This window comes from Hemicordylus capensis, chromosome 4, assembly GCF_027244095.1.
Source record: "Hemicordylus capensis ecotype Gifberg chromosome 4, rHemCap1.1.pri, whole genome shotgun sequence".
In the NCBI taxonomy this organism is placed as follows: Eukaryota; Metazoa; Chordata; class Lepidosauria; order Squamata; family Cordylidae; genus Hemicordylus; species Hemicordylus capensis.
Window position 1 is genome coordinate 110,777,550 of NC_069660.1, and position 14,350 is coordinate 110,791,899.

The 14,350-nt window shown below is 42.5% G+C and overlaps 1 protein-coding gene across 6 annotated transcripts in view; it reads right to left on the bottom strand.

Moving 5' to 3' along the window:
* Positions 1–14,350, bottom strand: part of SLC44A5 (solute carrier family 44 member 5) — a 296,509-nt gene that overhangs the window by 40,471 nt on the left and 241,688 nt on the right. For all 6 annotated transcript variants that reach the window (XM_053243954.1, XM_053243949.1, XM_053243953.1 and 3 more), the window contains 2 exons: positions 7,476–7,601; positions 1,103–1,163 (listed from right to left, as the gene is read on the bottom strand). In XM_053243954.1, the coding sequence (XP_053099929.1) occupies positions 1,103–1,163; positions 7,476–7,601 (187 nt within the window). The remainder of the gene's footprint in view (positions 1–1,102; positions 1,164–7,475; positions 7,602–14,350) is intronic.

Below are 14,350 nucleotides of genomic sequence, written 5' to 3' on the forward strand. Positions count from 1 at the left end.
TTCCAAAGCCACGGCCACTCACTTAGCCTTTTATTATATAGGATATATCCTTCTCTGTTGCCATGCTGAGACTTGGGAATGTATTCCCTGCTGAAATAAGAGCCTCCCCATCTCTGACAGCTTTTTAAAAGTCTTTAAAGATACATTTATTCACCCAAGCTTTTAACCAGAATTGTGGTTTGAACTGCTTTAATGTTTTAATCCTTGCTTCAGTTTGTTTTATGTTTTCGTGAATCCCTAGAGACATTAGGTTTGGAGTGGCGTACAAATACAATAAATAAAATATCTTGACTAGAGATGTGAAGGATTGGGAGTGGGGAATGTGGAACCCCCTCTTGCCGAGGGGGAGGAGAGTATGTGTGTGTGTTTTTCCATTTCCCCCCAGTCCTTCACATCTCTAATCCTATTACTTATGTATTGTGTGGTGCTTCAATAAACTATTATTGAAGCTTCAAATTACTATTGGTGCTTCAATAAACTATTATTGAAGCAGTAGACACTATAGATTCCAAGCATCCAGCCACAGGTTTTTGCTTACTGGGACAATTAAAAGTACTTGATTTTCAGAAAAAAAAGGGGGAGACAAAAATACACAGTAGGTACAGGAAACTGATTCTGAACCAAACCTTGTGAAAGAGAAGGTTTCTGTCTTGGTGAAAGAGAAAGGGAGAGGAGGCGGCAGGGGGAATGGATAAAAAACCACTGCAAGTTCAGTAAAGGAAAATGGAGTACAGCAGCAGAAGACTATACTGTGGATCTACGCAACTCTTGTCAAAGTCATTATGGGCCAGCAAGTGGGGAGATATCTTCTTGTGTGTACCAGCTGGACAGAAGTGTGAAGACATTTACATGAGGAAATATATAACTTGTGAATGGTGGCACTGTGCAGGAATAAATTTTCCAGAGTAAATTAATTAAAGTGTTTTAAAATGCACATTTGATTTCAGCATAATTTGGATTTCCCATAGTTTGTACCATGACAATTATGTTCTCAGAACATATTAAAAACCAGTGTGTAGGCCCGCCTAACTTAGGAGTTAGGCGGAACAAAGCCACTGTGTAAACTGTAAGAACAATGTACTCAGCACGGTCATATACTCACAAGGCCGACTTGGAATGATCATGGAAGGACAATCTTCATCACGCATAACTTGGGCCACAGACTGAAATACAAAGGAAAACAGAAGCTAAAAATAGTCAATCTGAGAAAAAAAATATTTCTAAATAGTTCTCAGTATTTTTTTTTAAAAAGAGTATATCTATTTTTCCTCATTTTTTAAATTAAAAAAAAATCTATGAATTATTTGATTTAGACCTCAGTAGGGCATCTGAATTAGAAATATGAAGGACCCATGCCGCTCTGGCTTCTCACTAACAATGAAAACAAAAAACAGTATGCATTAGACATGACTTTGAACAGGGCATGCTTCAGCAGGTGGCTTTGCCCTCGTCTCTGATAGAATAAAATTACCTTTTAACACAATTAGCATAATTAACTTAAGGTTGCAATCAGGACGCAGTAAGGGGTTTTTAGTATGAGACGAACATTAAAGTAGGCATTAAAAAGTTGATTAAAAAAAAAAACCCTCCACAACCCAGGTAGCTTCAAACTTGTGATGTAATTTATTTCTGCTAACTAGGCAGCGAGGCAGCTCTTAGGGTGGTGGGCCTGATATTTAGCAGGGAGAGAGCAACTGCCCCGATTCAATTCAGCAGACAGTCCCTCTACTGCTGGTATCTCCCTTGCATTTCTTTTTAGATTCTGAGTTCCACTGGGACAGGAAACCACTTTCTGATTCCTTTTGCTATGCAACTATTTTATGAACTTTTCTGTTGAAAAAATGGTATAATAATATAATAATAATAATAATAATAATAATAATAATAATAATAATAAAAAATTACAAACAGACTACAAACAGACAAACATCTGCCACACAATACACCAGATATCACTGTAGTCGAGAAGAAAGAAAAACAAGTCAAAATAATCGACATAGCAATACCAGGGTATAGCAGAATAGAAGAAAAAGAAATAGAAAAAATCACCAAATACAAAGATCTACAAATTGAAATAGAAAGGCTGTGGCAGAAAAAGACCTAAATCATCCCAGTGGTCATTGGCGCCCTGGGTGCAGTTCCAAAAGACCTTGAAGAGCACCTCAACACCATAGGGACCACAGAAATCACCATCAGCCAATTACAAAAAGCAGTTTTACTGGGAACAGCCTACATTCTGCGATGATATCTATAACAATTGACAATAAAATTCTGGCATTCCAGGTCCTTGGGAAGGACACGATGTCTGGATAAAACAAACCAGTCAATAACACCTGTCTGACTGTGTGAACAAGAAATAATTCTTATCTTGCTGCTGTTATTATTATTATTAGTTCCTGTTTCTCTATCCCACAGTTCTCTATCCCATACCTGAAATAGGTTTCTGCCTATAACTTCCTAAACTGAAATGAACATAAAATCTGAAAACAGCCTGCTTGTACCCTGAGCTCATGAACACCTAATGGCGCACAGCAGGGAAGTAACTTACCCAGCGAACAAGAGGTTGCTGTTTCAAATCCTCGCTGGTATGTTTCCCAGACTATGGGAAATATACTAGCAGGTTTCTCAGACTATGGGAAACACCTATATCAGGCAGCAGCAATATAGGAAGATACTGAAAGGCATCATCTCATACTGCACGGGAGATGGCAATGGTAAACCCCTCCTGTATTCTACCAAAAGAAAATCACATGGCTCTGTGGTCACCAGGAGTTGACACCAACTTGGCAGCACAACTTTACCTTACCCTGAACTCTCCTCCTTCTATCCACTATTGGATCCTAAATCCATGCTCTGAATGAACTGGCCTCTATAAAGTCTGGATCAGAGCTTTTGGAATGCCCTACATTCAGGCTAACCAGTAGTACTTAACATGTGTATCATGTTTGAAGGAGGCAATAGTTAGACCTCTTCTTAAGAAGCCTACCCTGGATCCCTCAGCGATGGATAGTTATAGGCCAATCTCCAATCTCCCCTGGCTGGACAAGGTAATCGAGAGGGTGGTGGCTAACTAGCTCCAGGCAGTTTTGGAGGAAACTGATTATCTAGACCCATTTCAAACTGGCTTTAGAACGGGCTATGTGGTTGAGACAGCCTTGGTCGGCCTGATGGATGACCTTTACCGGGGAATCGACAGAGGGAGTGTGACTCTGTTGGTCCTCTTGGATCTCTCGGCGGCGTTCGATAACATCGACCATGATATCCTTCTGGGTCGCCTGGAGGAGTTGGGAATAGGGGGCATTGCTTTGCAGTGGTTCCGCTCCTATCTCTCGGGTAAATTCCAGATGGTGGAGTTTGATGACAGTCGCTCCTCAAAGCAGGAGCTGTTATATGGAGTCCCTCAGGGCTCCATTCTGTCAGCAATGCTTTTCAACATCTACATGAAACCGCTGGGTGAGGTCATCAGGAGATTTGGTGCTGGGTGTTATCAGTATGCTTTTTTGACCTCAAAACAGTGGTGCACCAGCTGGTAACCTCCCGGCTTGACTATTGCAATGCGCTCTACGTGGGGCTGCCTTTGTACGTAGTTCAAAAACTTCAATTAGTTCAGAACGCGGCAGCCAGACTGGTCGCTGGGGTAACCCGGAGAGACCATATTATGCCTATTTTGAAACAATTGCACTGGCTGCCGGTATGTTTCCGGGCAAAATACAAAGTGCTGGTGATTACCTTTAAAGCCCTGAATGGCTTAGGCCCGAGTTACATTAGAGAGCGCCTTCTTCTGCGTGATCCCCACCGCACATTAAGGTCATCTGAGGAGGTTCGTCTCCAGTTACCACCAGCACGTCTGGTGGCGACTCAGAGGCGGGCCTTCTCTATAGCTGCTCCGGGGCTGTGGAATGTGCTCCCTGCGGAAATCCGTAATTTGAATTTTTTATTAGCCTTCAGGAGAGCCCTTAAAACGTATTTGTTTGGCCTGGCTTTCCAGGGTTTTTAAATTCTAACCCGATTTTGGGGGTTTTAATTACTGGAATTGCTTAATTGCTGTTTTAAAATGTTTTTAAATTGTTGATCATTGTTATATTGTTTTTAATTTGTTTTAGCTTTTTATTGTTTTAGTGGTTTGTTTTAATGGTAAACCGCTCTGAGCCATTTTGGAAGGGCGGTATATAAATCGAATGAATGAATGAATGAATGAATGAATGAATGAATGAATAAAAAAATAAAAAAATATCAGTGCCCCTGGTTTCATTTTTTCAAGAACAAACAGTTTCCAGATAGGAGTTTACTATAAAGAACCAGTGGATGTACTCATTTTCTGCCTGCTCCCATACCAGCCTGCCCAGACACTATAGTCATCTACTGATGCTCCCCACTGGTTGCCTCCATGGGCAGAGTTGAGCTAGGGAGAGTTTTCAGCTACAGTACCATGGCTGTGGAACTCCTTCCTTAGGGAGATCCTCCTGATACCCTTAAGACTTTCTTCTTCACCAGGTGGATTAATTTGTAGTCTGTTTTTCATATGAAAGGAGCTGTCTTAGTGCTGATGTTCTATTCAGTGTTTAACTGTTGCTGTTGTGCTTTTATCATTGTCTGCTATTTAAAAACTATTCTTCAATTATATTGTTTTTTTAAATTGTTTTCTTTTTCTGAACACCACCCTGCTATTATTAGAGATGCGCACGGAACCAGTTCGGCGTTCCTTTTCTGGAGCACCGAACTGGTCTGTTTGAGCCATTCCGAGCATTGGCCATGAGCATGGTGATGCAAGATGATGCTGAATGGGGCTGCAAGCAGGGAGCTGCAATCCCGCACCCACGTGGTTTAAGCGAGCGCCGGAGGGGGAAAAGTGGCGGGGCAGGGAAGGACATGTAGGAGGAACCTTCCCTGTCCTTTAAAGCAGACTCCTTTCCACCCTCACAGAAGTGCACGGAACTGGCTCTGTGCACATCCCTACCTGCTATCAGTGATGAAAGGTGGCTGTCATGGCTCAGACTTCTGATTCAGAAGAGTCAGAGCAGGAACGGGAGGAATTGCCTGCTAGTGAGGGCTCAGAGGCACAGCAACAGGAGTTGGCAGGGAGACCAGACTCTGGAACTGAGGATTCACAACAGCTGCCAGACATGATTTCTGATGGGGAGGAGCCTGGGATTTCACCTGTCTTGAGAAGACAGCTCAAGAGGGAGGCTCAGTGGAAGTTATGCAGGCACAGGAGATCACTAGAGAGGAAGCCGAAGTGCTGACTCAGGGAAGCCTGATTGGCTGCTGGTTCTTTTGAGCCATATATATTTGGTAGTCTCTCAGTTGCTCAGGTGCTGTTTGCAACTTTCACTGGTCCGCAGACAGGATGCTATTGAATTCCAAAATTTTGTCTGAGTTCCAGTTTGCCTTGTTTATGCTTTCCTGCTTTGTTCTGTTAATTCCTTGCTTCTGTTGTCCTTCGCTATTTTCATTCCTTGCTCTGTGTTTTCTGTTCACTTATTATTCAGTTATTGTTAGAGGGGGGTACCTAGATCAGTTCAGGGGACTTAATTCATTTACTGTTTTTTCTTTGTGAGCCTTTTATTTTTCAATCGTGCAATTCCACTGCTGCTTTCTGTTAACTCACCGGGGAGTGCTGAAGGGGGTTGTAAATCCTGTTGGGTTAGCCACGCTAACAGATTTATGGCAGTGGCATATGAATTTGCAAACATCCATGAATGAATGAATGAATACCTTTTCCTCACCAGGCATATTTATTTTCAAAATCACCTCCCCAAGCTGTTTTCTCCCTCATCTCCCTGGTGGGCTCTAAATGCATGTTTACCCTTTATGTTTTGCTTTCCCTCTTCACTATAGTGGTTAAAAGTCAGGTTACTTTAGTGTTAGTTTAGGTCAAACCTTTGTTCCCCTGCAGTAAAATCTTACTATTAAATAGTACGGACATTGCCAAGCACTATTTTAAAGTGCTTGCTTTAAAAAAATAACAGAAATTCATTTTAATAAAATCAAGAGAACCATCTCTATATATAATTCTCTAAGGCATACCAGTGGCTAATCCCATGCATGGCAGATCTCACTAGAGTTCGTGAGCAGAAGCACCATGGTGATTGGACAGTGGAGATTCCATATGCAGATAGGGAGGAGGAGCCTGTGATGGTTAAAGTCAGTTGGAATGCAACTGTTACTGGTAGGAAGATGTTCTTGATTATAGAGGAGAGATAGATAGATAGATAGATAGATGGATGGCAGGGGTTTGCAAGCAGAGGGGCCATGAGGGAGGAAAGAGCCCTTCAGGAGAAGGAGGCTGCCATTGTGTGAATTAGATGAAGAAACAAGATGAACAAACCTGTTAACTCAGGAAGAGGGAGGGAGGGGGGGAGACAGAGGGGAAGAGTGAGTGGAGAGAGAAAGAGAGAAAAAGAAGAGAGGAAGAGAAAAAAGAAAGAAGGCTAAGGGATGGGCTCAAGCCTGTCAGCGGCCTGAGGGGAACAAGCGGCCATGTCAGCGCCTATTGGTAGAGCAAGGAAGGGCCCAGCCAACCACTGCTGCTGTTTGGGGCTACCGAAGCCACTGGCGGAGGGAGGCAGGCAGGCAGGCAGGCAGGCAAGGGAAGTGCCAGGACCTGTCAGCAGCCTGAGGGGAATGAGTGACCATGGCGGTGGCGGCAGTGAGGAAGGGCCCAAACCACTGCTTCTGGTGGTCCTGTGGTGAGGAGCAGGAACGGGGCACGGGTGAGGGTGGTGAGGTCTCTGGGGATAGGGGGCTGCAGCTTGGCCAATAGGTGTCAGCAATGCTGCAGCCACAACCAAGAGGGGTGAGGGGGATGGAGTAAAAGGGGGATGGAAGTAACTGGATGGAGGTGGAGGAGGAGTGTGGCTCAGGTGACGGTGGAGAGATCTCTGAGGTGAGAGGGACTGTGGCAGGGGATGAGGGCAGCAGTTTTAGAACCTAGAAGCCTCAGAAGAAGTGAGAGGTCTCAAATGCAATCAATGTAAAATGAAAACAAATGAAAACAATGAACAAATGAATTAATGGTAAAATAAACAAACAAAATGATTTTCCCCCCTCTGGCAAACTCCTACTTATTATCATATCAATCTTCTCTCCACTATCTTTTTGGGAAAATGCTCAATCGCATTCCATTGGGATTGCCTATGAAGTCACAGTTAGCCATTCTTAGCCAGGCAAATGATGTAGCTCAAAATCTTTAGCATGTTTGGTCATTTATTTGTATGGTATTTTTACTCACCATCATCACCCTAGCTAAAGCCAGGGAAAGGATTTAAAACATTTTAAGCATACAAAGTATTTTAAATATAGAGTATACCACAGAAGAAAACTTCTGCTTATTCCTAGCTGTACTAGAGTTCACTGGGGATTATTGAGTTGTGGTCAACAATGAAGGAAATCAGCATACCTATGTCAATATAAACCTGTGCACATTTTGCATAGATAAAAGGTAGTGCTCAGATGTAGCATCTATTTATACTCACCTTCCGTGGCTTATTAAAGCCAGGCTTGCAAAACTGTCTGTAGTATTCCCAATAACTGTTATATCTGTAGGAAGATTGCATGTCTATGTAGGTTGCAAACCTGTCTGGGCACTTTGAGACACAAAGCTTTAAGAGAAGAAAAATGCACATTGATCAATTGAGCACTGGAGGTTGAAGAAGTTATATTATCAAAGTAGATAGACAAAAAAACCCCTGCCATTTCTAAGAGTGCTTTATTTTATCAGATTGCCTGCTTAGCACAGCACTTTGAAGCAGACACAATAATTTTTTCCCTTTGCAATCTCAAGATAAACACTTCAGAAACACAATGAGATGTGACAGCTTGAATTCCCCCCCACAACCACAGTGTCTTTCCAAATCTTATTGCCTGTTTCATGTGCAATTTTAATTTTTAAAGTTTAAGTGAAGTATTCAGAAGATTTTCCCTTCACACTCCCCCCCCCCACCCAAAGTAACCTCCTTTCTCCTACAGCAATGTAACAAGTGGTTAAAGGTCCATGTGTTGCTACTTGCATGCAAAGTACTCAAGAGTGTGCAAACACTGACAATAAAGTCTGCACCAGTTACAATGGTTTTGCTCTGTAACAGTGTAATTTAAGCATAATTTGCTTTCATGGCTCTGTCAAAAGCAAATTAAATTTGCATTGTTTCAAGGGGTTAGGGTTAGGTTAGGCTTCATTCACACCCTAACTTGTAACCCCATAAATTGTAGCAGGGCATGATGGCAGTTGTAGTTCAGCAATATCTGGAGTATCGTAGGTTGGGAACCCCAGTCTTAACTCATGAAAACCTTGGAGTGCTTGGGCTTTATCCATGCCCATGACTGGCTAGGTGAGGAGGGCCTGTGCTAGGCACTGCTGCTGGAAGAGACCCAGAGCCATAGTCAAGCTTAGAGGGCCAGGTGAAAAAGGCAGACATGGTGAAGTCAAAACCAGGCAAGAAACTTGCACTGGTAGCCAAAATTGGGAGCTGGCACTACAATGAGCTCCCAAAGTGAAGCTATTGTACTAGTGAAAGTATTGGAACTGGAGTCCTATTTCTTGCTGGAGCTGAGAAGTGGCTGGAACTGGCCTTTCTTCCTCCCAGGTAGGCCGCTTAGAAGAGAGGCTCTGGCTATCAAGGGGGCATTTTGTCACCACTGTTTAGAGCTGAGCCCTGGCTCAATGTCATTTCTGCTTCCGGGGTCCTGGGGGAATGTGGGGGGGGGCAGGGCTGGAATAAGGGAAGCAGGGAAGATGTGAACTATGGATGTTTAGGGTATGGCTGACAGGCATTTCTCAGTGCAGGGAGGACACTAGGGGTTTCAGTTCTTCCTCTTCCCCTGAGGAAACTTCATCAGGGTCTGAGCCTGAAGGAGTCCTGACAGGTTTATGGTCTCATCCCAAGAAGTGAAACGCTGAAGAGGACCTTAATTCTCATTTTATAAATTGGTTGCTCTACATTTGTTTTCTATTGTTACATGTTTTTACCTTTTTACATACATTGTCCACATTAATGTGTTAAAAGAGACACATTATATGTTTATTACATATTTATCTTTATACTATCTTTTCATTCCATGGCATTTGAGGTATTGTATATGACCACCATTTATAAATTAGAGAGTTTTTAATGTTCCATACATACTTTTAAAACTTGTTTTTAGGCAGTTATATGGCGGTGGATTCTTTTTGGGTCCTCTCATCCCAAGAAGTACCACCAGATACAAAGCATGGTATTTCAATAGTCTACAAAGAGATATGTTACAGCTTAACTTTGCTTATATTATTTATTTATGTATTACAAGTGGCTTGCTTTAGAGATTCAATGGGGCAGAAGGGGAGAAAGAGAAATTCATTCAGTGCTGAGCAAGGCTGCTCTGCTGCCTGTAGAAATAATGGACAATTACAGCCAAGGATAGAACAGTGGCCTTAACGATTTTCTCCCCTCTGCCTTCTGCTTTAACTCTTTCAATCTCTTTCTTCCCTGCATACTCACACTCTAAGCATTGCCAGCAGAAGAGAGGAGGAGAGAGGACGAAAAGGTTATTTGCTGCAGTTATTCACTGTATCTCTTTGGATCTCCCTCTCCTCTACACACTCACCATGCCATTCTGATTCCCCCTCTTGCTTCCGCTCACACACTTGCTTGCTCACTATTTATTTATTATGTATTTAGTACATTTATATACCGCCGCATACAAAAAGTCCCTGGGCGGTTCACAATATAAAACCAATTAAAACACTATTACTCTCCCTTGGCCAATTGCAAGGAACAATTACTGTTCTCCAGCAGGAAGGTATCAATGCTGTCTCAGTGAGGTTTTTGCAGTTTTAAACTTCAGTTTAAAACTAATGGCGCAGCAGGGAAGTAACCTGCCTAAGGAGCAAGAGGCTGCTGGTTAGAATCCCCGCTGGTATGTTTCCCAGACTATGGGAAACACCTATATCGGGCTGCAATGATATAGGAAGAGGTTGAAAGGCATCATCTCATACTGCATGGGAGATGGCAATGGTAAACCTCTCCTGTATTCTACCAAAGACAGCCACAGGACTCTGTCGTTGCCAGGCGTCGACACTGACTCGTCGGCACAACTTTACATTCTGACGTGCTGGGCTGCGCAGCTGCAGCAGAGAAGGAATCAGCTTCTTAAAGGAACTGAGTCATATGTGGGGTGAGATCATTGACAGCCAGTCCTCATACTGGTTTCACTTTGGGATTTTTTGGATAGGGCATGGAAGTCCAAGTGGGAGCGAAAAAATTGTTGTGGGACAGCTCCCTTGCCAGCACTGGCCAGACAGTGGAAGAAGAAAGACCTCCCTCCCAGCAGCAGTCCCAGAAAGGAGGGAGTTGTGGCCCCTACCTTCTTCAAATATTTTCAGTGAATGACTTGACTCCTCTTCTTTCCTGAATTCCAGACACAATCATAAACAGAGGGCTTGCTCTTCAGGACCTTGCTCCTCCATGTCTGCTAGTAAAATGGCCCTTCCGTCTCCAGCAGCCTGGCCAAACTCACTGCAGCCTACCTCCATGTACATATCCCTCGCTGTAATTTGTCTGAGCGTTGGACTCCAGCGCTCAGAAAGGATGTTACACAGGAGTTCCAGAATTGGCTCAGGGGCAATTATTATTCCTTCTGGGTGTACCTAAGACTACAAATTAGCAAACCAAGTCCTGCTTTAAGGAAGGCATTTTGTGAGTGAGGAGTGAAAAAAAGAGATGGAAACAGAGGAAGCACCCCTTGTAGAAAAGTTGTGGAGGTGTCCAGTAAGAAAAACAGAGAAAGCCAAAGAAAACCCAGGGTGGGGGGACAGAATGGAGTGTGTGTTTGGAGGACTGTTTGGGAGTGTTTTGGGGTAGGAGGGTGATGTCCAAATTGCCCAAAGGAAGCAGCCTGCACTGCATTCAGGTAATGACAAAGAGACCAAATTTCTAGATATGTTGAATGACTGTGCCCTAGAACAGTTGGTCATGGAACCAACCAGAGAAAAGGCAACCTTGGACTTAATCCTGAGTGGTGCACTGGACCTGGTGTGAGATGCCATTCTCTCTTCTTGGAACCTTTAGGGAACAGTGACTAATGTGTTGTCAAATTCAGCATATATTTGAGGAGAGAAATGCCAAGTAAATATAATACAGAACTTTGAACTTCAAAAGAGGAAAGTTCTCTAAATTGAAGAGTTTGAGTTTGATGAAAAGAAAACTGAAAGGAAAAATCAGGAGTCATTCTGTTCCAGTGTGCATGAAATTTATTTAAAACCACAACAGAAGCCCAGTTAGAATGTATACCAAAAAGGAGTAAAGGTACCACCAAGTCAAGGAGGATACCAGCATGACTAACAAATAAAGTCCAAGAAGCTATAAAGGAGAAGATGACTTCCCTCAGAAGTTGGAAAGCCTGCCTAAATGAAGAGAACAGAAAGGAACACAAACTCTGGAAAAATAAATGCAAGGAGATAATAAGGGATGTGAAAAGAGAGTTTGAGGAACATTTAGCTTAAAAGCATCAAGGGGAATAACAAAAAATTATTTAAATACACCAGAATCAGGAAACCTGCCATGAGGCAGTTGGACTGATAGATGATGAGAGCATATAATGGATTATTAAGGAGTATTTGGAGACTGCACAAACACTAAATGAGTTCTTTGCATCTATCTTCATGGCGGAGGATACGGAACATATATCTGTGCCTGAACCGAGCTTCTCAGGGACAGAGGCTAAATAACTCAGTCTGATAGAGGTGATGGGAGATGATATTCATAAGTGTCAGGGGGGAAATTAAAAACAAACAAATAACCAGGACCAGATGGCATCTACCCTGGAATCCTTAACGAACTCAAATTTGAAGTTACCAACCTCCTTGCAAAAATATGTGACTTATCCCTACAATCAGGCCCTGTACCAGAAGACTGGAAAGTAGCCAGTGTAATGCTGATTTAAAAAAAAATGATCCAGGGGGGATCTGAAAAATTACAGGCCGGTTAGCTTAACATCTGTTCTGGGCTAATTGATGAAAAACTTTCTCAAGGATAAAATTGTTAAGCATATAGAAGAACAGGCCCTGCTGAAGGAGAACCGGTATGGCTTTTGCAAAGGAAAATCTTGCCTCACCAAACTTTTGGAGTTATTCGAGAGTGTCAACAGGAGTGTAGATAAGGGTAATCCAGTCAACATAGTATACTTGGACTTTCAATAAGCTTTCGACAAAGTTCCTCATCAAAGACCCTAGAGCAATGACTCTCAAACTGGGATCCGCCAGATGTTGCTGAACTACAGATCCCATCATCCTGAGCCACAATAAATTGTAGCTGAGGCTGATGGGAGTTGTAGTTCACAAGATCTGGAGGGTCCCAGTTTGGGAACCACTGCTCTAGAGAAAACTTAACAGTCATGGGATAAGGGAACAGGTTCATGTGTAGATTGGTAACTGGTTGAAGGACAGGAAACAGAGGGTTGGTATAAATGGGCAGTTGTCTAATGGAGGGAAGTAAGAAGTGAGGTCCCCCAGGGATGTGAATTGGTACCAGTGTTCTTTAACTTGTTTATAAATGATCTAGAAGTTAGGGTAATTAGCAAAGTGGCCAAATTTGCAGATGATGCTATAATTATTTAGTGAAATCCAAAACATATTGTGAGGAGCTCCAAAAGGATCTCTCCAAACCAGGGAAGCGGGCAACAAAATGGCAAATGAGGTTCAATGTAAGCAAGTGTAAAGTGATACACATTGGGGCAAAAAACCCCAACTTCAGATATACTCTGATGGGGTCTGAGCTGTCAGTGACTAACGAGAGAGATCTTGGGGTCAGGTGGACAGATCTTTGAAAGTGCTGCTGCACATTGGTGCAGCAGCCTGAAAAAGGCCAATTCCATGGTTCAAATCATTAGGAAGGGGATTGTAAATAAAACTGCTAATATAACAAATCTATTGTGTGGCCACATTTGGAGTACTGTTCTGATAACCATACCCCAAAAGGGGCATTATAGAACTAGAGAAGGTGCAGAAGAGGGCAACCAGGATGATCAGGGGCCTAGAGCACCTTCCTTATGAGGCAAGGCTACAGCATTTGGGTCTTCTTAGTTTAGAAAAAAGACAACTGAGGGGAGACATGATAGAGATCTATAAAATTGTGCATGGTATGGAGAAAGAGAAATTTTCCTCACTCTCTCATAACACTAGAACCAGGGGTCATCCCATGAAATTGATTGCCAAGAAATTTAGGACTGACAGAAGGAAGTAATTTTTCACACAATGCATAATTAACCCATGGAATTCTCTACCACGGGATGTGGTGATTGCCACTAGCTTGGATGGCTTTAAAAGGAACTTTTAAAGCCATTCGTGGAGTACAGGTCTATCCATGGCTACTAGTCTGGTGGCTGTAAGCCACCTCTAGACTCAGAAGCAAAATGCCTCTTAATACCAGTTGCAGGGGAGCAACAGCAGGAGTGAGGGCTTGCCCTCAGTTCTTGCCTGTGGGCTTCTCAGAGGCATCTGATGGGCCACTGTGTGAAACAGGATGCTGGATTAAGTAGGACTTAGGCCTGATCCAGCAGGGATGTTCTTATGACAACACAGTCTGGATGTCAGCATTGTTGCACAACTTACTGTAACTCAAGTCAGTGTGAAACATGGGTATCCACAGGACTTTTTTTTTTTGTAGGCTGGAAGGGAGGTGACAATCCTATAACCAATTACCTGAGAGTAAGTCTCATTTAATTCAATGAGGCTGACACAATTCAAGGGTGGGCAATTGCCTCCCTCCTCCCCACCAGATACAGTCCACCAAACTCCATTATTATCAATAAGACATGCATGGAATTCTAATGAGAGCTCCAGTGAAATGACCAGAGCCTATACTGGAGAATTGCTCTGTGGTTTGCACCTGTGGCCCCATTCACTCTTCCAATGCCTGGTGAGTTCTACTGGAAGCATCAATACTTCATCTGAATTAAACATAATATGTAAAATGTCTCGTAAAAAGTGAAAATTGTAACATTTTGCAGGTTTAAATGACATCCCTACATTTTTATGTAGCAAATGCATTTAAACATTTACTTGAAAATATCACTTGCAGGATAAATTCAAATTCCTCTTCGGAATATTTATACACAGAGAAATACCCAGCTTGCTGTTTTATCCACAACCCAACTGAGTGAAAGTATTAGATTTAAACTAATTTAAATAGAAATTCTTCAGTACTAAATTTTAAATACAAGTAGGGCAACTTAACTGGGTTGTAAATTGATATAGAACTAAATAAAAATGTCAACAAAAGTATCCCTATATAGAAATGTCAAAATGTCAAATTATATAGATCAGGAGACTTCAGATAATTATTATAAATTATCAGAAGGCAATAATCAAGGCCAAGAT